Below are 27,087 nucleotides of genomic sequence, written 5' to 3'. Positions count from 1 at the left end.
TCCAGTATCCCTGTCCTCTTACACATATACATATCTACCTCCATCACTCCAGTATCCCTGTCCCCTTACCCCTATACATATCTACCTCCATCACTCCAGTATCCCTGTCTCCTTCCCCCTATACATATCTACCTCCATCACTCCAGTATCCCCTTACCCTTATACATATCTACCTCCATCACTCCAGTATCCCTGTCTCCTTCCCCCTATACATATCTACCTCCATCACTCCAGTATCCCCTTACCCTTATACATATCTACCTCCATCACTCCAGTATCCCTGTCTCATTACCCCTATACATATCTACCTCCATCACTCCAGTATCCCTGTCTCCATCCCCCTATACATATGTACCTCCATCACTCCAGTATCCCTGTCTCCTTCCCCCTATACATATCTACCTCCATCACTCCAGTATCCCTGTCTCCTTCCCCCTATACATATCTACCTCCAACACTCCAGTATCCCCGTCCCCTAAACCCTATACATATCTACCTCCATCACTCCAGTATCCCTGTCCCCTAACCCCTATACATATCTACCTCCATCACTCCAGTATCCCTGTCTCCTTCCCCCTATACATATCTACCTCCATCACTCCGGTATCCCTGTCTCCTTCCCCCTATACATATCTACCTCCATCACTCCAGTATCCCTGTCTCCTTCCCCCTATACATATCTACCTCCATCACTCCAGTATCCCTGTCTCCTTCCCCCTATACATATCTACCTCCATCACTCCGGTATCCCTGTCTCCTTCCCCCTATACATATCTACCTCCATCACTACAGTATCCCTGTCTCCTTCCCCCTATACATATCTACCTCCATCACTCCAGTATCCCTGTCTCCTTCCCCCTATACATATCTACCTCCATCACTCCAGTATCCCTGTCTCCTTCCCCCTATACATATCTACCTCCATCACTCCAGTATCCCTGTCACCTTCCCCCTATACATATCTACCTCCATCACTCCAGTATCCCTGTCCCCTTCCCCCTATACATATCTACCTCCATCACTCCAGTATCCCTGTCTCCTTCCCCCTATACATATCTACCTCCATCACTCCAGTATCCCTGTCTCCTTCCCCCTATACATATCTACCTCCATCACTACAGTATCCCTGTCTCCTTCCCCCTATACATATCTACCTCCATCACTACAGTATCCCTGTCTCCTTCCCCCTATACATATCTACCTCCATCACTCCAGTATCCCTGTCCCCTTCCCCCTATACATATCTACCTCCATCACTCCAGTATCCCTGTCCCCTTCCCCCTATACATATCTACCTCCACTCCAGTATCCCTGCACATTGTAAATATGGTACTGGAAATGACTCTGGAACTGACCCTGGAACTGAAAGACCCTGGAACTGGAACTGACCCTGGAACTGAAAGACCCTGGAACTGACCCTGGAACTGAAAGACCCTGGAACTGACCCTGGAACTGAAAGACCCTGGAACTGACCCTGGAACTGAAAGACCCTGGAACTGACTTTACTTTTTACTTTACTTTTCATAAATGTTTTATAGTATTACTAAAACACTTGATCACATGACTAACCTACAGCTCCTCCTGTTATGAGCTGTTAGTGGAGGCTCCAACTGCTGCTGTAAAATAAAACTATCACGCTCCACATCTCTGACTGTTGAATCTAAATGGAATCTGCGGTTGAGGCTCTGATCCTCTGGGAATTAGCAGTGTGTGACTGCCAGGGTGTATTTTAGTACCTTGTTTGGTTTGATCTGTATTGGAATGTGGCATAGTCGACGTAGTGGGATTGTGTAGGTAGAGTGTGTGCAGCAGGTTCGGTGTATACAATGGGTGTAGACTTAACCGTGAAATGCTTGATCATGAGCACTTCCCAACCATGATGAGTTAAAAAAATATATAGAATAATAAAAATAGGAACACAAGAGGTATCAAATACACAAGAATGGAGCTATAAACAGGAAATACCAGATCAATGTGGAGCTATAAAAAGGAAGTACCAGATCAATGTGGAGCTATATACAGGAAGTACCAGTACCATATCAATGTGGAGCTATATACAGGAAGTATCAGATCAATGTGCAGCTATATACAGGAAGTGCCAGATCAATGTGGAGCTATAAACAGGGAGTACCAGATCAATGTGGAGCTATATACAGGAAGTACCAGATCAATGTGGAGCTATATACAGGAAGTACCAGATCAATGTGGAGCTATATACAGGAAGTACCAGATCAATGTGGAGCTATATACAGGAAGTACCAGATCAATGTGGATCTATATACAGGAAGTACCAGATCAATGTGGAGCTATAAACAGGGAGTACCAGATCAATGTGGAGATATAAACAGGGAGTACCAGATCAATGTGGAGCTATAAACAGGGAGTACCAGATCAATGTGGAGCTATAAACAGGGAGTACCAGATCAATGTGGAGCTATAAACAGGGAGTACCAGATCAATGTGGAGCTATAAACAGGGAGTACCAGATCAATATGGAGCTATATACAGGAAGTACCAGTACCAGATCAATGTGGAGCTATATACAGGAAGTACCAGATCAATGTGGAGCTATAAACAGGGAGTACCAGATCAATATGGAGCTATATACAGGGAGTACCAGATCAATGTGGAGCTATAAACAGGGAGTACCAGATCAATGTGGAGCTATATACAGGGAGTACCAGATCAATGTGGAGCTATAAACAGGGAGTACCAGATCAATGTGGAGCTATAAACAGGGAGTACCAGATAAATATGGAGCTATAAACAGGGAGTGCCAGATCAATGTGGAGCTATAAACAGGGAGTACCAGATCAATGTGGAGCTATAAACAGGAAGAACCAGATCAATGTGGAGCTATAAACAGGGAGTACCAGATCAATGTGGAGCTATGTACAGGGAGTACCAGATCAATGTGGAGCTATAAACAGGGAGTACCAGATCAATGTGGAGCTATAAACAGGGAGTACCAGATCAATGTGGAGCTATAAACAGGGAGTACCAGATCAATGTGGAGCTATAAACAGGGAGTACCAGATCAATGTGGAGCTATATACAGGAAGTACCAGTACCAGATCAATGTGGAGCTATAAACAGGGAGTACCAGATCAATATGGAGCTATATACAGGGAGTACCAGATCAATGTGGAGCTATATACAGGAAGTAGCAGATCAATGTGGAGCTATATACAGGGAGTACCAGATCAATTTGGAGCTATAAACAGGGAGTACCAGATCAATATGGAGCTATATACAGGAAGTACCAGTACCAGATCAATGTGGAGCTATAAACAGGGAGTACCAGATCAATATGGAGCTATATACAGGGAGTACCAGATCAATGTGGAGCTATATACAGGAAGTACCAGTACCAGATCAATGTGGAGCTATATACAGGAAGTACCAGATCAATGTGGAGCTATAAACAGGGAGTACCAGATCAATATGGAGCTATATACAGGGAGTACCAGATCAATGTGGAGCTATAAACAGGGAGTGCCAGATCAATGTGGAGCTATAAACAGGGAGTACCAGATCAATGTGGAGCTATGTACAGGGAGTACCAGATCAATCTGGAGCTATAAACAGGGAGTACCAGATCAATGTGGAGCTACAAACAGGGAGTGCCAGATCAATGTGGAGCTATAAACAGGGAGTACCAGATCAATGTGGAGCTATAAACAGGGAGTACCAGATCAATGTAAAGCTATAAACATGGAGTACCAGATCAATGTGGAGCTATAAACAGGGAGTACCAGATCAATATGGAGCTATAAACAGGGAGTAGCAGATCAATGTGGAGCTATAAACAGGGAGTACCAGATCAATGTGGAGCTATATACAGGAAGTACCAGTACCAGATCAATGTGGAGCTATATACAGGAAGTACCAGATCAATGTGGAGCTATAAACAGGGAGTACCAGATCAATATGGAGCTATATACAGGAAGTACCAGTACCAGATCAATGTGGAGCTATATACAGGAAGTACCAGATCAATGTGGAGCTATAAACAGGGAGTACCAGATCAATATGGAGCTATATACAGGGAGTACCAGATCAATGTGGAGCTATAAACAGGGAGTACCAGATCAATGTGGAGCTATATACAGGGAGTACCAGATCAATGTGGAGCTATAAACAGGGAGTACCAGATCAATGTGGAGCTATAAACAGGGAGTACCAGATAAATATGGAGCTATAAACAGGGAGTGCCAGATCAATGTGGAGCTATAAACAGGGAGTACCAGATCAATGTGGAGCTATAAACAGGAAGAACCAGATCAATGTGGAGCTATAAACAGGGAGTACCAGATCAATGTGGAGCTATGTACAGGGAGTACCAGATCAATGTGGAGCTATAAACAGGGAGTACCAGATCAATGTGGAGCTATAAACAGGGAGTACCAGATCAATGTGGAGCTATAAACAGGGAGTACCAGATCAATGTGGAGCTATAAACAGGGAGTACCAGATCAATGTGGAGCTATATACAGGAAGTACCAGTACCAGATCAATGTGGAGCTATAAACAGGGAGTACCAGATCAATATGGAGCTATATACAGGGAGTACCAGATCAATGTGGAGCTATATACAGGAAGTAGCAGATCAATGTGGAGCTATATACAGGGAGTACCAGATCAATTTGGAGCTATAAACAGGGAGTACCAGATCAATATGGAGCTATATACAGGAAGTACCAGTACCAGATCAATGTGGAGCTATAAACAGGGAGTACCAGATCAATATGGAGCTATATACAGGGAGTACCAGATCAATGTGGAGCTATATACAGGAAGTACCAGTACCAGATCAATGTGGAGCTATATACAGGAAGTACCAGATCAATGTGGAGCTATAAACAGGGAGTACCAGATCAATATGGAGCTATATACAGGGAGTACCAGATCAATGTGGAGCTATAAACAGGGAGTGCCAGATCAATGTGGAGCTATAAACAGGGAGTACCAGATCAATGTGGAGCTATGTACAGGGAGTACCAGATCAATCTGGAGCTATAAACAGGGAGTACCAGATCAATGTGGAGCTACAAACAGGGAGTGCCAGATCAATGTGGAGCTATAAACAGGGAGTACCAGATCAATGTGGAGCTATAAACAGGGAGTACCAGATCAATGTAAAGCTATAAACATGGAGTACCAGATCAATGTGGAGCTATAAACAGGGAGTACCAGATCAATATGGAGCTATAAACAGGGAGTAGCAGATCAATGTGGAGCTATAAACAGGGAGTACCAGATCAATGTGGAGCTATATACAGGAAGTACCAGTACCAGATCAATGTGGAGCTATATACAGGAAGTACCAGATCAATGTGGAGCTATAAACAGGGAGTACCAGATCAATGTGGAGCTATATACAGGGAGTACCAGATCAATGTGGAGCTATAAACAGGGAGTACCAGATCAATGTGGAGCTATAAACAGGGAGTACCAGATAAATATGGAGCTATAAACAGGGAGTGCCAGATCAATGTGGAGCTATAAACAGGGAGTACCAGATCAATGTGGAGCTATAAACAGGGAGAACCAGATCAATGTGGAGCTATAAACAGGGAGTACCAGATCAATGTGGAGCTATATACAGGGAGTACCAGATCAATTGATCTGGCCAAGGCTTTCGACTCTGTCAATCACCACATCCTCATCGGCAGACTCAACAGCCTTGGTTTCTCAAATGATTGCCTCGCCTGGTTCACCAACTACTTCTCTGATAGAGTTCAGTGTGTCAAATCGGAGGGTCTGTTGTCCGGACCTCTGGCAGTCTCTATGGGGGTGCCACAGGGTTCAATTCTTGGACCGACTCTCTTCTCTGTATACATCAATGAGGTCGCTCTTGCTGCTGGTGAGTCTCTGATCCACCTCTACGCAGACGACACCATTCTGTATACTTCCGGCCCTTCTTTGGACACTGTGTTAACAACCCTCCAGGCAAGCTTCAATGCCATACAACTCTCCTTCCGTGGCCTCCAATTGCTCTTAAATACAAGTAAAACTAAATGCATGCTCTTCAACCGATCGCTACCTGCACCTACCCGCCTGTCCAACATCACTACTCTGGACGGCTCTGACTTAGAATACGTGGACAACTACAAATACTTAGGTGTCTGGTTAGACTGTAAACTCTCCTTCCAGACCCATATCAAACATCTCCAATCCAAAGTTAAATCTAGAATTGGCTTCCTATTTCGCAACAAAGCATCCTTCACTCATGCTGCCAAACATACCCTTGTAAAACTGACCATCCTACCAATCCTCGACTTTGGCGATGTAATTTACAAAATAGCCTCCAATACCCTACTCAACAAATTGGATGCAGTCTATCACAGTGCAATCCGTTTTGTCACCAAAGCCCCATATACTACCCACCATTGCGACCTGTACGCTCTCGTTGGCTGGCCCTCGCTTCATACTCGTCGCCAAACCCACTGGCTCCATGTCATCTACAAGACCCTGCTAGGTAAAGTCCCCCCTTATCTCAGCTCGCTGGTCACCATAGCATCTCCCACCTGTAGCACACGCTCCAGCAGGTATATCTCTCTAGTCACCCCCAAAACCAATTCTTTCTTTGGCCGCCTCTCTTTCCAGTTCTCTGCTGCCAATGACTGGAACGAACTACAAAAATCTCTGAAACTGGAAACACTTATCTCCCTCACTAGCTTTAAGCACCAACTGTCAGAGCAGCTCACAGATTACTGCACCTGTACATAGCCCACCTATAATTTAGCCCTATCAACTACCTCTTTCCCAACTGTATTTAATTTATTTATTTATTTTGCTCCTTTGCACCCCATTATTTTTATTTCTACTTTGCACATTCTTCCATTGCAAAACTACCATTCCAGTGTTTTACTTGCTATATTGTATTTACCTTGCCACCAAGGCCTTTTTTGCCTTTACCTCCCTTCTCACCTCATTTGCTCACATTGTATATAGACTTGTTTATACTTTATTATTGACTGTATGTTTGTTTTACTCCATGTGTAACTCTGTGTTGTTGTATCTGTCGAACTGCTTTGCTTTATCTTGGCCAGGTCGCAATTGTAAATGAGAACTTGTTCTCAACTTGCCTACCTGGTTAAATAAAGGTAAAATAAAAATACATAAATAAAAATTTGGAGCTATAAACAGGGAGTACCAGATCAATATGGAGCTATATACAGGGAGTACCAGATCAATGTGGAGCTATAAACAGGGAGTACCAGATCAATGTGGAGCTATAAACAGGGAGTACCAGATCAATATGGAGCTACATACAGGAAGTACCAGATCAATGTGGAGCTATAAACAGGGAGTATCAGGTCAATATGGAGCTATATACAGGGAGTACCAGATCAATGTGGAGCTATAAACAGGGAGTACCAGATCAATATGGAGCTACATACAGGAAGTACCAGATCAATGTGGAGCTATAAACAGGGAGTACCAGATCAATATGGAGCTATAAACAGGGAGTACCAGATCAATATGGAGCTATAAAGAGGGAGTACCAGATCAATGTGGAGCTATATACAGGGAGTACCAGATCAATGTGGAGCTATATACAGGAAGTACCAGATCAATGTGGAGCTATAAACAGGGAGTACCAGATCAATATGGAGCTATAAACAGGGAGTACCAGATCAATGTGGAGCTATAAACAGGGAGTACCAGATCAGTTTGGAGCTATAAACAGGGAGTACCAGATCAATGTGCAGCTATATACAGGAAGTACCAGTACCAGATCAATGTGCAGCTATATACAGGAAGTACCAGTACCATATCAATGTGGAGCTATAAACAGGGAGTACCAGATCAATGTGGAGCTATATACAGGAAGTACCAGTACCATTTCAATTTGCAGCTATATACAGGAAGTACCAGATCAATGTGGAGCTATAAACAGGGAGTACCAGATCAGTTTGGAGCTATAAACAGGGACTACCAGATCAATGTGCAGCTATATACAGGGAGTACCAGATCAATGTGGAGCTATATACAGGAAGTACCAGTACCAGATCAATGTGCAGCTATATACAGGAAGTACCAGTACCATATCAATGTGGAGCTATAAACAGGGAGTACCAGATCAATGTGGAGCTATATACAGGAAGTACCAGTACCATATCAATGTGGAGCTATATACAGGAAGTATCAGATCAATGTGCAGCTATATACAGGAAGTACCAGATCAATGTGGAGCTATAAACAGGGAGTACCAGATCAATGTGGAGCTATATACAGGAAGTACCAGATCAATGTGGAGCTATATACAGGAAGTACCAGATCAATGTGGAGCTATATACAGGAAGTACCAGATCAATGTGCAGCTATATACAGGAAGTATCAGATCAATGTGGAGGATAGATAATAATGAGGTATTTTAGGTAGATATGTACATGAAGGCAGGGTAAAGTGACTAGGAATCAGGATAGCTAATAATAAGGTATTAGAGGTAGATATGTACATGACGGCAGGGTAAAGTGACTAGGAATCAGGACAGATAATAATAATAAGGTATTTGAGGTAGATATGTACATGACGTCAGGGTAAAGTGACCAGGCATCAGGATAGCGTAAAGCGTGTTGTGTGGTGTGTATGTGGATGTGTGTGTTTTGTGGGACTCAGTAGTTCAGACCATCCTCTGACACCACCTGATATTGAAGTCCAGGATGTGATGTATTGGTATATACCCAGGCGGTGATGCAGCCAGTCAAGATGCTCTCGATGGTGCAGCTGTAAAACTTTTTGAGGATCTGAAGGCCCATGCCAAATATTTTCATTCTCCTGAGGGGGAAGCAGCTGTGTGTCTGTGTCGCGTGTGTGGATTGTTTGTCAGACAGAATCCTTGTGTTAAGACTATGTCAAACTGTGAGCTCAGTGGGGCCCTGGTGAAGCCTGTGGCCTGAGTGACTCACCCAGAGATACTGTACAGTCGTGGCCAAAAGTTTTGAGAATGACACAAAGTCTGCTGCCTCAGTTTGTATGATGACAATTTGCATATACTCCAGAATGTTATGAAGAGTGATCAGATGAATTACAATTAATTGCAAAGTCCCTCTTTGCCATGCAAATGAACTGAATCCCCCCAAAAACATTTCCACTGCATTTCAGCCCTGCCACAAAAGGACCAGCTGACATCATGTCAGTGATTCTCTCGTTAACACAGGTGTGAGTGTTGACGAGGACAAGGCTGGAGATCACTCTGTCATGCTGATTGAGTTTCAATAACAGACTGGAAGCTTCAAAAGAAGGGTGGTGCTTGGAATCATTGTTCTTCCTCTGTCAACCATGGTTACCTGCAAGGAAACACGTGCCGTCATCATTGCTTTGCATAAAAAGGGCTTCACAGGCAAGGATATTGCTGCCAGTAAGATTGCACCTAAATCAACCATTTATCGGATCATCAAGAACTTCAAGGACAGCGGTTCAATTGTTGTGAAGAATGCTTCAGGGCGCCCAAGAAAGTCCAGCAAGTGCCAGGACCGTCTCCTAAAGTTGATTCAGCTGCGGGATCGGGGCACCACCAGTACAGAGCTTGCTCAGGAATGGCAGCAGGCAGGTGTGTGTGCATCTGCACGTAAAGTGAGGCGAAGACTTTTGGAGGATGGCCTGGTGTCAAGAAGGGCAGCAAAGAAGCCACTTCTCTCCAGGAAAAACATCACGGACAGACTGATATTCTGCAAAAGGTACAGGGATTGGACTGCTGAGGACTGGGGTAAAGTCATTGTCTCTGATGAATCCCCTTTACGATTGTTTGGGTCATCCGGAAAAAAGCTTGTCCGGAGAAAACAAGGTGAGCGCTACCATCAGTCCTGTGTCATGCCAACGGTAAAGCATCCTGAGACCATTCATGTGTGGGGTTGCTTCTCAGCTAAGGGAGTGGGCTCACTCACAATTTTGTCTAAGAACACAGCCATGAATAAAGAATGGTACCAACACATCCTGAGAGCAACTTCTCCCAACCATGCAGGAACCGTTTGGTGACGAACAATGCCTTTTCCAGCATGATGGAGCACCTTGCAGTAAGGCAAAAGTGATAACTAAGTGGCTAAGGGAACAAAACATTGATATTTTGGGCCCATGGCCAGGAAACTCCCCAGACCTTAATCCCATTGAGGACTTGTGGTCAATCCTCAAGAGGCGGGTGTACAAACAAAACCCCACAAATTCTGACAAACTCCAAGCATTGATTATGCAAGAATGGGCTGCCATCAGTCAGGATGTGGCCCAGAAGTTAATTGACAGCATGCCAGGGCGGATTGCAGAGGTCTTGAAAAAGAAGGGTCAACACCGCAAATATTGACTCTGTATCAACTTCATGTAATTGTCAATAAAAGCCTTCGACACTTATGAAATGCTTGTAATTATACTTCAGTATTCCATAGTAACATCTGACAAAAATATCTAAAGACATTGAAGCAGCAAACTTTGTGGAAATTAATATTTGTGTCATTCTCAAAACTTTTGGCCACGACTGTACATTACTGACAGCTCTCTTTAGAAACAACACTGCCCTTCAGAAACAACCAGAATCAGAGAGACATCCGTAAACAGAGAGAGCAGAGCATTCCTCTCCAACAGCAACGTCCAACCTGCTCAACGCAGTCAACAGTAAACCGTCTGCCTGTGTTGTTTTGGCACTAAATTCAGACTAATATACATCTAATCAGATACTCTAGTTCTCTCCTCAGTCAGTCCATAGCTCAGTCCAATGTGTCAGTACTCAACACCAGCTCAGTCAGACCAATGTGTCAGTACTCAACACCAGCTCAGTCAGACCAATGTGTTAGTACTCAACACCAGCTCAGTCAGTCCAATGTGTCAGTACTCAACACCAGCTCAGTCAGACCAATGTGTTAGTACTCAACACCAGCTCAGTCAGTCCAATGTGTCAGTACTCAACACCAGCTCAGTCAGACCAATGTGTTAGTACTCAACACCAGCTCAGTCAGACCAATGTGTTAGTACTCAACACCAGCTCAGTCAGTCCAATGTGTCAGTACTCAACACCAGCTCAGTCAGTCCAATGTGTCAGTACTCAACACCAGCTCAGTCAGTCCAATGTGTTAGTACTCAACACCAGCCCAGTCAGACCAATGTGTCAGTACTCAACACCAGCCCAGTCAGTCCAATGTGTTAGTACTCAACACCAGCTCAGTCAGACCAATGTGTCAGTACTCAACACCAGCCCAGTCAGACCAATGTGTCAGTACTCAACACCAGCCCAGTCAGACCAGAGGAGTTTTTATTTCACAGGTCAGTGTTCTAGCCGTACGCTCTCTCCCTGCTCCAACAGGGATCAGGACAATGGGAAGGTTGGTTACAATGTGCGCTGGGTTTGTGCGAAACGCAAACCCACCAAAGTATAACAACAGCAGGGTAAGAAAGGAAGGGGGCAGTTAAATAAGAACCAGGGTTTAATGGCAGGTAACGATTTTACACCAGCAGCCTGGCCAAGTCACTTCTCTGGATAACAGGCTGTTGAGAGGAGTTAAACTAAGGCAAAGTAATTGTAAATTGGCAACGTTAATGTTGGCTACATTCCTTCAACCAAGTACTCTTTTAGGCCTCTATCTGAACGGTTTTTATATTTTAGGTATTCAGAGTACTACAGAAAATAGCCATAATGCAAGTATAATTGAAGGGTATAGTATATAAGAAAACTTGTCATAGGGTTTAGAGAAAATTAATATGTACTTGTGGAGAGTAAGGCTAGGTTCCATGTGAAACAAGGATGGCTAACTTACCTTCTGATATAGCGTGAGGTTTGATGACGCAACAGGAACAGTCTGTGCAATTGGCCGTGTTAGCGGGACCATGGCCCGCTGTGGATGGGAAGAAAAACTCCAGCTCCTAAACAGAAGAACAAAGCATTACTCACTACTGGTGTCCCCCAGGGCTTGGTACTAGGTCCTCTCCTGTTCTCACTACTTGTGTCCCCCTGGGCTCTGCACAAGGTCCTCTATAATGTCTCACTACTGATGTCCCCCAGGGCTCAGTACTAGGTCTCTATAATGTATTTGTACTAGGTCCCCTCCTGTTCTCACTACTTGTGTCCCCCTGGGCTCTGCACAAGGTCCTCTATAATGTCTCACTAGGGCCCAGGGCTCAGTACTTCTCACTACTAGAATGACTTACTCTTGCTGCTGAAGCCAGTGAGTCAGACCCATGTCCAGCGTTTCTGGTGCCATCTGTGCCAAACTGAGCTCTCAGGCTTGGTGGGGCCTCTTTCCGTGCTACGCCCGAGTCAGTGGGGCCTAGAATCCTTCTCCACACTGACACTGCCTCGTCGCCCATCAGCTCCATGGCAACCACAGGGCCAGAGGTCATAAACTGCAACAGGTTGCTAAAAATAAACATTGTTTTATGCAAACTCCAATAAAAACTGTCAGAATAACACTTTCAGCAACATAACCTTTAATGGAATCTCCAATAAACTACTTATGAACTATTTCTACTCAGATGGTGTGGAATATGTAATTGAAGGTCACATTTTTTAAGGTTAAGTACTACAGATCACCATCTGAGATTTTGAATTATTCAGTTGAAATGTGTAGGCGAAACTACTTCTAATTCTCTTGATTTACGGGAGGTAATTGTCCCTGTCAAGACTGTTCAAATGTCACCACAATGTCAGTGCAATAAATGTCACATAGAGAGACTGCTAATAATGGTGGTTACTGGTTAGACGGCCCTTGGAGCCTCCTTGAAACATGCCCCTGGCCGCTCTGCTCACACAGAGAGAAGACAGGCTAATCATTTACACAGGAAGGACTCACTTGAAGAAAGACTTTGTCTGATGTTCAGTGTAAAAGTCTGCTGCCTGCTTCCTGTAAGAAACCCATAAACACACAGGGTTAATGAGTGATCAGATGAAGTCAGGCGTTGACTCGATAGGGCTCTGGTCTAAAGTAGTGCACTATATAGGGAATAGGGCTCTGGTCTAAAGTAGTGCACTATATAGGGAATAGGGCTCTGGTCTAAAGTAGTGCACTATATAGGGGAATAGGGCTCTGGTCTAAAGTAGTGCACTATATAGGGGAATAGAGCTCTGGTCTAAAGTAGTGCACTACATAGGGGAATAGGGCTCTGGTCTAAAGTAGTGCACTATATAGGGGAATAGGGCTCTGGTCTATAGTAGTGCACTATATAGGGAATAGGGCTCTGGTCTATAGTAGTGCACTATATAGGGAATAGGGCTCTGGTCTAAAGTAGTGCACTATATAGGGAATAGGGCTCTGGTCTAAAGTAGTGCACTATATAGGGGAATAGAGTTCTGGTCTAAAGTAGTGCACTACATAGGGGAATAGGGCTCTGGTCTAAAGTAGTGCACTATATAGGGGAATAGGGCTCTGGTCTACAGTAATGCACTATATAGGGGAATAGGGCTCTGGTCTAAAGTAGTGCACTACATAGGGAATAGGGCTCTGGTCTAAAGTAGTGCACTATATAGGGGAATAGAGCTCTGGTCTAAAGTAGTGCACTACATAGGGGAATAGGGCTCTGGTCTAAAGTAGTGCACTATATAGGGGAATAGGGCTCTGGTCTACAGTAATGCACTATATAGGGGAATAGGGCTCTGGTCTAAAGTAGTGCACTACATAGGGAATAGGGCTCTGGTCTAAAGTAGTGCACTATATAGGGGAATAGGGCTCTGGTCTAAAGTAGTGCACTATATAGGGAAAAGGGCTCTGGTCTAAAGTAGTGCACTATGGAGAGAATAGGGCTCTGGTCTATAGTAGTGTACTATATAGGGAATAGGGCTCTGGTCTAAAGTTGTGCACTATATAGGGAATAGGGTGCCATTTGGGACACAGACCCAACCACACCCCCACCAGAGGACACAGACCCAACCACACCCCCACCAGAGGACACAGACCCAACCACACCACCACCACCAGAGGACACAGACCCAACCACACCACCACCAGAGGACACAGACCCAACCACACCACCACCAGAGGACACAGACCCAACCACACCACAACCAGAGGACACAGACCCAACCACACCACCACCAGAGGACACAGACCCAACCACACCCCCACCAGAGGACACAGACAAGTCACTGACATTCCTCTCCTTTCTCATTATATTACGGTTTAATTCTGCACACTCCGTCAAAAGAAACATTGAGAGACATTCTAGTTATTGTAGCTGTGTTACAGCTGGTAGAGCGCGGCCATGTTTTTACCCCATGTCTCCAGAAGCGAGCTGCCTACCACAGAATAATAAAAGATGACCTTGGGGGCTTTTTTCAGCTCTGTGCCCTGTTCTCATAACAAGCTACAAACTCAAATGTTCCAGGTGTAAAAAATGAGGGAATCCTTCTCTTTATTGTTTAGACGAACAGTTTGAAAATATGAAAAGCCAGTCCTACAAAACAATTATTTGTAATTCAAAATTACTAAAAATATTTTAAGAAAATGTCTGAAAAAAAAAGGACGAATCACAATCATATTCTAAAATCTAGATTTCTGAAAATCACATATGAAAATGCATCTGTAAAACCTTCCCTGTCAATCATTTCAAAATGAGAGGAAAGATGAGCAAAATCAGCATTTTCCATTTCAATTGCATGTTGGAAATATGATCCCCACCAACCCTCCAATCTGATGCCCCCTAGCCAGCTGCAGTACTACAGATTCCTATCACCTTTAAAAACCCAGACATTTCAATAGCAGCTACTTACACCACAATCATAATTTCTCATTGATTCTCATTCTATTAGACAGCGATTTCATAGTCTAAGCAGGAGAGGACACAACCTACTTTGGTCTTGTGTAAACATCCAAGTCACTGAGGCGGTGTGAGCGAGTGTGTGTTGTGAGTGAGTGTGTGTGTGTGTTGTGTGATTGTAAGGAGTGGTGCTGCCACCCTCTGATCTCAGGTGAAATAGTCGGCCTCCAAACAATGAAAAAATAACATCCTCCTCTGTCCTTCAAATACCACATTGTCAAGTCAGTTGTTCTGAAATGGGATCAGGGCTGTAGGTTGATATCGCCACAGATATAGTGGAAATATAAAAACTGTACAGTTTGCTCATTTAAAAAAAGCATCACCTCACTGGTAAGTGCGGACACGTCCTTGCAGAAGGTTTAGGAGGTACCCATCTGTTCATACTGTTTCTGTAGCATACTGGGGTATATGGGATTACCAGAAGTGCACACAAAGGCCCCCCCAGGCCCCCCAGGCAAAATGGATCTTTATTGTCTCTGCTTTATTTGTATTTATGTATCCTTTATTTAACGAGTCAATTAAGAACAAATTATTATTTACAATGACGGCCTACCAAAAGGGCAAACGGCCTCCTGCAGGGACAGGGGCCTGGGATTCAAAATAAATGGAAACATAGGACAGAACACACATCATGACAAGAGACAACACTACATAAAGACCTAAGACAACACTACATAAAGAGAGACCTAAGACAATACTACATAAAGACCTAAGACAATACTACATAAAGAGAGACCTAAGACAACACTACATAAAAACCTAAGACAACACTACATAAAGAGAGACCTACGACAACACTACATAAAGAGAGACCCAAGACAACACTACATAAAGAGAGACCTAAGACAACACTACATAAAGAGAGACCTAAGACAACACTACATAAAGAGAGAACTAAGACAATACTACATAAAGAGAGAACTAAGACAATACTACATAAAGAGAGACCTACGACAACACTACATAAAGAGAGACCCAAGACAACACTACATAAAGAGAGACCTAAGACAACACTACATAAAGAGAGACCTAAGACAACACTACATAAAGAGAGAACTAAGACAACACTACATAAAGAGAGACCTAAGACAACACTACATAAAGAGAGACCTAAGACAACACTACATAAAGAGAGAACTAAGACAATACTACATAAAGAGAGAACTAAGACAACACTACATAAAGAGAGAACTAAGACAATACTACATAAAGAGAGAACTAAGACAACACTACATAAAGAGAGACCTAAGACAACACTACATAAAGAGAGACCTAAGACAACACTAGACAGAGAGAGACCTAAGACAACACTACATAAAGAGAGACCTAAGACAACACTACATAAAGAGAGACCTAAGACAACACTACATAAAGAGACCTAAGACAACACTACATAAAGAGAGACCTAAGACAACACTACATAAAGAGAGACCTAAGACAACACTACATAAAGACCTAAGACAACACTACATAAAGAGAGACCTAAGACAATACTACATAAAGAGAGACCTAAGACTACACTACATAAAGAGAGACCTAAGACAACACTACATAGAGACCTACGACAACACTACATAAAGAGAGACCTAAGACAATACTACATAAAGAGAGACCTAAGACAATACTACATAAAAACCTAAGACAACACTACATAGAGGGAGACCTAAGACAACACTACATAAAGACCTAAGACAACACTACATAAAGAGGACCATATCACCTCCACCCTACCTGATACCCTAGACCCACTCGAATTTGCCTACCGCCTCAATAGGTCCACAGATGACGCAATCGCAACCACACTGCACACTGCCCTAACCCATCTGGACAAGAGGAATACCTATGTGAGAATGCTGTTCATCGACTACAGCTCAGCCTTCAACACCATAGTACCCTCCAAACTCATCATCAAGCTCGAGACCCTGGGTCTCGACCCCGCCCTGTGCAACTGGGTACTGGACTTCCTGACGGGCCGCCCCCAGGTGGTGAGGGTAGGCAACAACATTTCCACCCCGCTGATCCTCAACACTGGGGGCCCACAAGGGTGCGTTCTGAGCCCTCTCCTGTACTCCCTGTTCACCCACGACTGCGTGGCCATGCACGCCTCCAACTCAATCATCAAGTTTGCGGACGACACAACAGTGGTAGGCTTGATTACCAACAACGACTATACGGCCTACAGGGAGGAGGTGAGGGCCCTCGGAGTGTGGTGTCAGGAAAATAACCTCACACTCAACGTCAACAAAACAAAGGAGATGATCGTGGACTCCAGGAAACAGCAGAGGGAGCACCCCCCCTTCCATATCGACGGGACAGTAGTGGAGGGTATTAAGTTTTAAGTTCCTCGGCGTACACATCACGGACAAACTAAATTGGTCCACCCACACAGACAGCGTTGTGAAGAAGGCGCAGCAGCGCCTCTTCAACCTCAGGAGGCTGAAGAAATTTGGATTGTCACCAAAAGCACTCACAAACTTTTACAGATGCACAATCGAGAGCATCCTGTCGGGCTGTATCACCGCCTGGTACGGCAACTGCTCCGCCCACAACTGTAAGGCTCTCCAGAGGGTAGTGAGGTCTGCACAACGCATCACCGGGGGCAAACTACCTGCCCTCCAGGACACCTACACCACCCGATGTCACAGGAAGGCCATAAAGATCATCAAGGACAACAACCACCCGAGCCACTGTCTGTTCACCCTGCTACCATCCAGAAGGCGAGGTCAGTACAGGTGCATCACAGCAGGGACCGAGAGACTGAAAAACAGCTTCTATCTCAAGGCCATCAGACTGTTAAACAGCCACCACTAACATTGAGTGGCTGCTGCCAACATAGTGACTCAACTCCAGCCATTTTAATAATGGAAATTGATGTAGAAAATGTATCACTAGCCACTTTAAACAATGCCACTTAATATAATGTTTACATACCCTACATTACTCATCTCATATGTATATACTGTACTCGATACCATCTACTGCATCTTGCCATCTTTATGTAATACATGTATCACTAGCCACTTTAAACAATGCCACTTAATATAATGTTTACATACCCTACATTACTCATCTCATATGTATATACTGTACTCGATACCATCTACTGCATCTTGCCTATGCCGTTCTGTACCATCACTCATTCATATATCTTTATGTACATATTCTTTATCCCTTTACACCTGTGTGTATAAGGTAGTAGTTGTGGAATTGTAAGGTTAGATTACTCGTTGGTTATTACTGCATGGTTGGAACTAGAAGCACAAGCAGCAAAAAGGAGACAACAACATATCACGCGAAGCAGCCACCACTGTCACTAAGTGTGTCCATGATTGAGTCTTTGAATATAGAGATAGAACGGTCCAGTGGGAGTGTTTGTTGCAGCTCGTTCTAGTCACTAGCTGCAGCGAACTGAAAGGAAGAGCCACCAAGGGATGTATGTGCTTTGGGGACCTTTAACAGAATTTGACTGGCAGAACAGGTGATGTGGAGAATGAGGGTTGCTTCTTTCAGAACCACATTACCTTTGTTTAGGAGGTGTTCAGAACAAGGTTAAGGGCAGAGAAAGCTTGTTGGACACTAAGCTAGCTTTGTTTTAGAGCATTTAACACAAAATCCGGGGAGGGGCCAGCTGAGTATAAATAGATGATAGAGCGTCCTACTGCCTGAGCTATGCTGTTCATGTAAATTGAGAAGAGCATGGGGCCTAGGATCGAGCCTTGGGGTACTGACTTTACACATTGCACTTTTTGGGAGAGGTAGTTAGCAAACCAGGCCAAAGACCACTCAAACACCAATACTCTTTAGCCGACTCACAAGAATGGAATGTTCTACCGTATCAAAAGCTTTGGCCAAGTCAATAAATATAGCAGCACATTATTGCTTAGAATCAAGGACAGAGGGGACATCATTGAGGGCCTTTAAGGTTGCAGTGACTAGGGTTGCACATTTTGGGGAATATTCAGAGGTGGAAACATTCCGTGGGAATTAACGGGAATATATGAGAATTAATGGAAACATATGCAAATTAATATCAATACCATTTAAATGTAGATGTTTTTTTTGCATTGGATATATTTACCATATATGGAGACAGAAACATAAACCTTTTAACTTATCATAAGTAGACATTTGCAAATTATTAAATCCTTCCAATAGAAATTTTAAAAAACAATTTAGTTACGAATTGAACTTTAATTAAATGAGTTGACTCTTCACATGGGATGATTTCACTGAACAACAAAAGGGAATATTGAATGATATTGAATATTGAATGATCTCCAATGATCCATCGCATCTCCCAAAAACATTTTCAACATACATCTGTAAAATTATAGTCTAGAAACTAAATCTTTGGTTGTCTTCCTCTCAGGCTTCCATGTCTTCTCCCTGGACCTCCTCAATGTCCACCTCTTGAACATCAGACTCTGAGGCCTCATCTTCACTGTCACTTTCCAACCTTGCTCGTTGTCAGGCTCAAAAAGCCTCAAATTTGCCCAGATGGCCACCAATTTTTCAACCCTTGTATTGGTCGTGCTTTGGTGTGTGTGTTCCCAAACAAGGACCAGTTGCGCTCTGAGGCGGCTGATATTGGTGGGATTTGGAGGATGATGGAGGCAACAGGGGAAAGAACCTCAGATCCACAAAGTTCCTTCCACCATGTGGCTGATGAGATATGTTGGCACGACTGACATATTGCGTCTTCATCCCAAAGCCCTTGCTTGGAAGTGTACTTCGCCAGACTGCCAAGAACCTTGCCCTCATCCAGGCCGAGGTGGCGAGACATGGTAGTGATGACACCATAGGCCTTGTTCATCTCTGCACCAGACAGGATGCTCTGGCCAGCATACTTGGGGTCCAACATGTACGCTGTGACGTGTATTGGCTTCAGGCAGAAGTCTTCACGCTTTTTGATGTATTTCAGAACGGCAGTTTCCTCTGCTTGGATCAACAGTGAAGTGGGCAGGGCAGTACGGATTCCTTCTCTTACATCTGGGAGCAGAGTCTGAACATCAGACAGGATGGCATGGTCTCCCTCAATCCCTGCAATGCTATAGGTTTCAGGAGTTTCAGGCCGCTTACCACTCTCTCCCAAAATACATCATCCAGGAGGATCCTCTTGGTGGGGCTGTCCGTATCGCAGACTGTGATTTGGCAATTTCTTGGAGAGACTCCTTCCAATCCAGGAGACTGTCAAACATGATGACAACACCACCCCAACGGGTGTTGCTGGGCAGCTTCAATGTAGTGCTCTTATTCTTCTCACTTTGCTTGGTGAGGTATATTGCTGCTATAACTTGATGACCCTTCACATACCTAACCATTGCCATGGCTCTCTTGTAGAGTGTATCCATTGATTTCAGTGCCATGATGTCCTTGAGGAGCAGTTTCAATGCATGAGCAGCACAGCCAATGGGTGTGATGTGAGGGTAGGACTCCTCCACTTTAGACCAAGCAGCCTTCGTGTTCGCAGCATTGTCTGTCACCAGTGTAAATACCTTCTGTGGTCCAAGGTCATTGATGACTGCCTTCAGCTCATCTGCAATGTAGAAACCGGTGTGTCTGTTGTCCCTTGCCTGTGCTCTTGTAGAATACTGGTTGAGGGGTGGAGATGATGTAGTTAATTATTCCTTGCCCACGAACATTCGACCACCCATCAGAGATGATTGCAATACAGTCTGCTTTCTCTATGATTTGCTTGACCTTCGCTTGAACTCTGTTGAACTCTGCATCCAGCAAATGAGTAGATAAAGCATTCTGGTTGGAGGGGTGTATGCTGGGTGAAGAACATTCAGAAATCTCTTCCGATACACATTGCCTGTGAGCATCAGAGGTGAACCAGTTGCATACACAGCTCGAGCAAGACATTCATCAGCATTTCTCTGACTGCCTTCCTCTATTGAGTCAAAAACCTTCTGATTCCAGGAGGACCATGAGCTGTTGCTATCGATAAGGTGTCTGATTCATCCTTTTCACCTCGAATAGAAGTAGAGGGACTTTTGTCAGAGGTTGCTTGTTGTGAGCGCTGAGGGAACTTTATGCACTGGGCCAGATGATTCTGCATCTTTGTTGCATTCTTCACATATGATTTGGCACAGTATTTGCAAATGTACACAGCTTTTCCTTCTACATTAGCTGCAGTGAAATGTCTCCACACATCAGATAGTGCCCATGGCATTTTCCTGTAAAGATTAGAAAAAAAATAAGTTTAAAAACCCCCAAATACAATTCCATGTACAGATAAATAGTTAAGCAGTTAGATTAAACAACTCCTTTGTAAGATAAATGTTTTCAAATTAAACGTATGTAAACCGGTGAATTAACACTCCTCAGTTAGCAGGCTCAAGGAAGCTAAACCCCACATGGTAGCAAAAACTAACGAGCAGAAACAAGTTAGAAATGATTTAAACACACTTTGCTGTAGGCTACTATTTATTAGTTAACAACAAAAGCATATGTGCCATATAAAATAAATTCACCCCGCCCAGTCTCGTAATCAAAACTCACCAGAAAGCATGTAGTCCTTGGAGCAGACAGTGTAGTAGTGTGGGCTCAATAGCATCTCATTAGTGTGCAAGATCTTGAGAATCAGCTGTAAATGTGATGGACTCAGCACTGTGCATGCAGAGGGTTGAAATTCTATTGAATTGGGGATAGTTTAACCAAAATATGCCCAAAGACCTAGAATTGCCTTATGTGTTTCCCACAAAAAAAGGTTCACTGTTACTGTGAGCTGTACCTTCCATAACTTTGCATGGAACATTTCCAGGAAGTTCACAGGAAAGTTTCCGACCCTTTGCAACCCTAGCAGTGACACAGCCATAACCTGAGCGGAAACAAGATTGCCTACCGGAGAGAATACTATAGACATCGAGAAAGCCAGTCAGTTCCACTGCCTGTTCACCCCGTTACCATCCAGAAGGCGAGGTCAGTACAGGTGCATTAAAGCTGGGACCGAGAGACTGAAAAACAGCTTCCATCTCAAGGTCATCAGACTGATAAACAGACATCACTAACACTGAGTGGCTGCTGCCTACATTGAGACCCAATCACTGGCCACTTTAATAAATGGATCACTCGTCACTTTAAACAATGTCACTTTAAATAATGCCACTTTAATAATGTTTACATATCTTACATTACTCATATCACATGTATATACTGTATTTTATACCATCTACTGCACCTTGCCGATGCCGCTCGGCCATCGCTCATCCACATATTTATATGTACATATTCTTATTCCATCCCTTTAGATTTGCGTGTATAAGGTAGTTGTTGTGGAATTGTTAGATTACCGCATTGTCGGAACTAGAAGCACAAGCATTTCGCTACACTCGCATTAACATCTGCTAACCATGTGTATGTGACCATTAACATCTGCTAACCATGTATTTGTGACCAATAACATCTGCTAACCATGTATATGTGACCAATAACATCTGCTAACCATGTGTATGTGACCATTAACATCTGCTAACCATGTGTATGTGACCATTAACATCTGCTAACCACGTGTATGTGACCAATAACATCTGCTAACCATGTGTATGTGACCATTAACATCTGCTAACCACGTGTATGTGACCAATAACATCTGCTAACCATGTGTATGTGACCATTAACATCTGCTAACCATGTGTATGTGACCATTAACATCTGCTAACCATGTGTATGTGACCATTAACATCTGCTAACCACGTGTATGTGGCAAATAACATTTGATTTGATTATTAACAAGATTTTCCAACACTTTTGATAAACAGGGCAAAATAAAAATTGGCCTATAACAGTTAGGATCAGCTTGATCCTTTAAATAAGGACAAACTGTGGCTGCCTTCCAGCTCAGCCATGTGCTTCCTGTTAGTAACAACCACAGCATCAACAATAAGGGACATGGGCAGCTTCGAGGAGGAGGGGCTTCCTGTCAGTAACAACCACATCAACAACAATAAGGGACATGGGCAGCTTCGAGGAAGAGGGTTTAGAATGAATAGAACGGACGTCCCTATTCAAGTCGATGATGGCGTGCTGGTTGGACTGGCGGGGCCATCAGTTTACCAGTCAAATCGCCAGGGTTAGAGGTTCCAAGTTCATTCTATTCATCGTCTTCTACACCTTGCTTGTTTCAGCAAGTGGCAGCCGAGTTTCATCACGTTGTTATCACAGAAACGGACTCAAACGTTACGAATGCCTGTCCCGTCTTCAGTCAGCTGTTTGTTGCAATAAAAGGTTAGTACAGTCATTTTAATTTTCATGACAGTCTTTATCCCGAACTGTCAGTTACAGGGTTGTGCCAGCCCTAGTGAGGAGGATAGGATATTACTGGCAAACCACATGAGGCATCAAATTGCACGGTAATGTATTACAAACTCACCTCCGGACGGAAAGAACGTAGACAGAGGACAAACTATTCTTACACACAGACAACCTTTCTGCTTTGTTTGCAATCTAACACTGAGAGCCTTTTGCTGCCTGCTAACGTTATAGGTAACCTCACTACAGGTCGCCAGGTAATAACACAGCTCAGGTCCCCTGGCACGCCATATGTTAACAACAGGTAATAACACAGCCCAGGTCCCCTGGCACGCCATATGTTGACTGCAGGTAATAACACAGCCCAGGTCCCCTGGCACGCCATATGTTGACTGCAGGTAATAACACAGCCCAGGTCCCCTGGCACGCCATATGTTGACTGTAGGTAATAACACAGCCCAGGTCCCCTGGCACGCCATATGTTGACTGTAGGTAACAGCCCAGGTCCCGTGGCACGCCATATGTTGACAACAGGTAATAACACAGCCCAGGTCCCCTGGCACGCCATATGTTGACTGCAGGTAATAACACAGCCCAGGTCCCCTGGCACGCCATATGTTGACTGCAGGTAATAACACAGCCCAGGTCCCCTGGCACGCCATATGCTGACTGTAGGTAATAACACAGCCCAGGTCCCCTGGCACACCATATGTTGACAACAGGTAATAACACAGCCCAGGTCCCCTGGCACGCCATATGTTTCTGACATGTGTGAATAATCAAGCCCACCCCCTACCTTTGAATGGGAGGAGCTTTGGCACTTGGCAGAACGAGCTGTCTGTGGCACATATCACATTTCTCTCAAAATTGTATATTCCCATCTCTCACTCTATTGTCCTTCACTGTCACCCTCAGGAACGGAAAGATAGTCGTGGAATACTGGAACTTAGCTCTTTTCATACTAATGTAGCTTTACCTCAGAGTGACCTTCCGGGTAAAGGAGACATGGAGTTATGAATTGAGAAAAAGAAAGCTTTTGTTCTTTCACTTTAAAACACATCTCTGAGTGGGTGCAGCTCTAGAAATAGTAGCCCAGCAGCCCCAGGCCTGGGAGGCCATCTGACAACAAACCCTGTCATTAACACTGGACACATTACAGACTACAGCCATATGTAACTGAGCTTATTGACAATGCAATAATCATCAGCCCCACCTAGACAGTCACCTGCGTCTCTCAGCTGAAATAATAACTTTGACCTTTACCATGTCAGCTTTGTCATTTTGGCTTTGGTTAGGATCAGGTTGGCGTCATTGATCATCTGTAGAATGTCTCCCATCTTGTTGACTGCATCTGGTTTTATCATAGCAAGAGTTCTGCAGGAAAACAATGGGAGAGAGAGAGAGAGACAGACATGCTTTGTACATTGTGTGCCATGTGGATTGAAAACCTGGGTTTTAGTGTTCAGTACATCACATCTCTCACAACCAGGCAATATCTCAGCTGCGAGAAGATCACATAATATATAGTTTGGTAGCATCCAGAGGAAGGAAAGGTCTGATAAATCTAAAGTTGGATAATCCAAACTTAACCGTGTTTAACCACCTTCTTCACATGTTTCTGAAAATGTCAAGTTGGGAGTCCAAAATGACTCCGAGATACCTGAAGTTAGACATAGCGTTCAGATTATCCTACATTAACCAGAACAGCTGGTTGTGAAGGATCAAATGATTTCTTAGAGAAGTACATACAAGCAGTCTTGTCAATATTTAAATACATGCAAGAATTAGTCATTCATTTAGGAACATGTACCATAGCTTTAGTTAACTTGTTAGTTGTCGATTTTTTATTTGTCGTGTACATACAGAACTGTATCGTCTGCATGTTAACTTGTGGGCAAGCAAGTGGGAGATAATTTATATAGATGGTAAACAGAAGGGGGCCTAATATTGACCCTTGTGGGACCCCAATGTTATTGTAAAGAGAGTCCGACTGAGTGTCCCCCAAACGAACGGTTTGACTTCCGTTTGTCAAATAGGAATACATCCAACTAATGACTTCAGTGGACACATTAAGGGAGGATAGTTTGGATAAGAGGACCTCATGATTCACAGAATCAAAGGCCTTTTTTCAGATCCAAACAGACTGATTTCACCACCTATGTCCAGTTTAGATTTAATGTACTCCAGAATATAGCTAGTGGCTGTTTCAGTTGAATGGTTAGTTCAACCATTTGCTGTAAGGAGTTGCCCTGAATGAGGTGATCAGTCAGATGATCAGCCATCCGTCTTTCAGCTACTTTTCATACCACTGGAAGAATGCCTATAGGTCGGTCATTTTCCACCAGTGTTTAAAACAGGTAGCACTGCAGCAGACTTCCAAGCATTGGGGAAGAACCCATATTTGATGGACAGATTAACTAGATGTACAGGAATTCTGAATATTGGTTTATTATTATCCATGGGAGTGAGAACTGTGGTCTTGGTTGAAAATCTTTGTGCCAGTTCCCTGACAGAGTCACAAAAAAAAAAAGTGGTGAATATGAAATTGGAGTCTTGAATTAGAATCCCATTAACCTAGCAACACTGCTCCCTTATATGGCTTAAAGACGTGTGAGAAACAAGCAAAAAGATACTGAGCTTAAATACTAAATAAATACTGCACGTTGACCCACAAAACGTCTTCACTAGATTCAAAACATGATGTAGTTTCATAGGAATTTGCAGCTGTTGTTAATCTGCTAACTTCTGACATGCCGTTACTACGGCTGGAAAGAGAGCAGTTGAAGGATTACTCAAACATCTACAGATTGGTAGACACTATGCCTAATCTGTTTTGGGATTTGAAGTAGGGGAATATGTCAATCCCTCTATGTTTTTGTCTGACTTGTTGGGGGAGAGGTCAAAACGGTAGACGTTTGGGTGGTGGGTGGTGTGTTTACGGACATATTCAATCAATCCTTATACCGAATAGAAATATAAGGGCAACAAGTTACAATTCATTAGGCCCTAATCTATGGATTTCACATGACTGGGCAACGGCACAGCCATTCCCCCCCTAGACGATGCCACAGACGAAGAAGCCGGATGTGGAGGTCCTGGGCTGGTGTGGTTACATGTGGTCTGTGGTGGTGAGGCCGGTTGGACATATTGCCAAATTCTCTACAACGACAATGCCAATTGCACGCTCCCTCAAAACTTGAGACATCTGTGGCATTGTGTTGTGTGACAAAACTGCACATTTTAGAGTGGCCTTTTATTGTCCCCAGCACAAGGTGCATCTGTGTAATAATCATTGTGTAATGATCATGCTGTTTAATCAGCATTTGTGCACAACATTTGAGAGAAATACGTTTTTTTGTGTGTACGGAAAATTTCAGAAAACATTTCTTTCAGCTCATGAAACATGGGACCAACACTTTACATGTTGCGTTTATATTTTTGTTCAGTATAGATCCGGAGTGGATATATTGGATCCGCGAACACATTTGAATAGAAGAAGATTTCATACCCTCTAACGTTTTGTTAAAACTCTTGTTGTTTGCAAAAAATAAAATAAAAAAAAAATACAGAAAATGTTGTTGATGTGGTCACTAAAAAAAGCTGTAACTTTTCATCAGACTAAGATTTTGTTCAAAACGCCAGATTTGAGTAGTAGATTAGTGAATGCTATAACGTTTTGTCTGTTGTTCCAAAGTGGACCAAAGTAGTTGATTTGTGTCAAGAGTTGCATTGTTGCATTTACAGTGAACGGAAAGTTGGATGTGACGATGTCACAATGAGGCCTTTTTGAAATCTTAAGGAAATGTCATGTAAGCGGATAGAGGACAAAAATATATTTATATATCACTTCAAAAGTATAAAAGATGTAAAAAAAAAAAGTTGCAGACAAAACAATATTCCGTATCCATCTGCAACGTTTTTAAAGTTTGAATGGCGTTTCTAGCTTAAACGGTGTAGGAGGAGGGCTCCAGAGAAGAAGAAGTATGTCGAAGACTAAGAATGGGGATGTTTGCTTTGTAAATCCCATTGATTATGTTCAGCTCATCAGGCCCCTTTGCTGGTGTGAGGACGTTCTACAGAGATTTTGCACCA

At 43.5% G+C, this 27,087-nt stretch overlaps 1 protein-coding gene across 5 annotated transcripts in view; it reads right to left on the bottom strand.

Moving 5' to 3' along the window:
* nme7 (NME/NM23 family member 7) overlaps window positions 1–27,087 on the bottom strand; it is a 115,932-nt gene that overhangs the window by 68,812 nt on the left and 20,033 nt on the right. For 3 of the 5 annotated variants that reach the window (XM_036940834.2, XM_090184740.1, NM_001160554.1), the window contains 4 exon segments: window positions 24,259–24,369; window positions 12,783–12,833; window positions 12,142–12,349; window positions 11,751–11,856 (listed from right to left, as the gene is read on the bottom strand). In XM_036940834.2, the coding sequence (XP_036796729.2) occupies window positions 11,751–11,856; window positions 12,142–12,349; window positions 12,783–12,833; window positions 24,259–24,369 (476 nt within the window). 5 annotated transcript variants of the gene reach the window in all.

The sequence above is a fragment of the Oncorhynchus mykiss genome, chromosome 1 (genome assembly GCF_057628025.1).
Source record: "Oncorhynchus mykiss isolate SJ-2025 chromosome 1, ASM5762802v1, whole genome shotgun sequence".
Lineage (NCBI taxonomy): Eukaryota > Metazoa > Chordata > Actinopteri > Salmoniformes > Salmonidae > Oncorhynchus > Oncorhynchus mykiss.
Note: the sequence above shows the minus strand (reverse complement) of the source record. Positions and strands in the feature narration are given on the sequence as shown.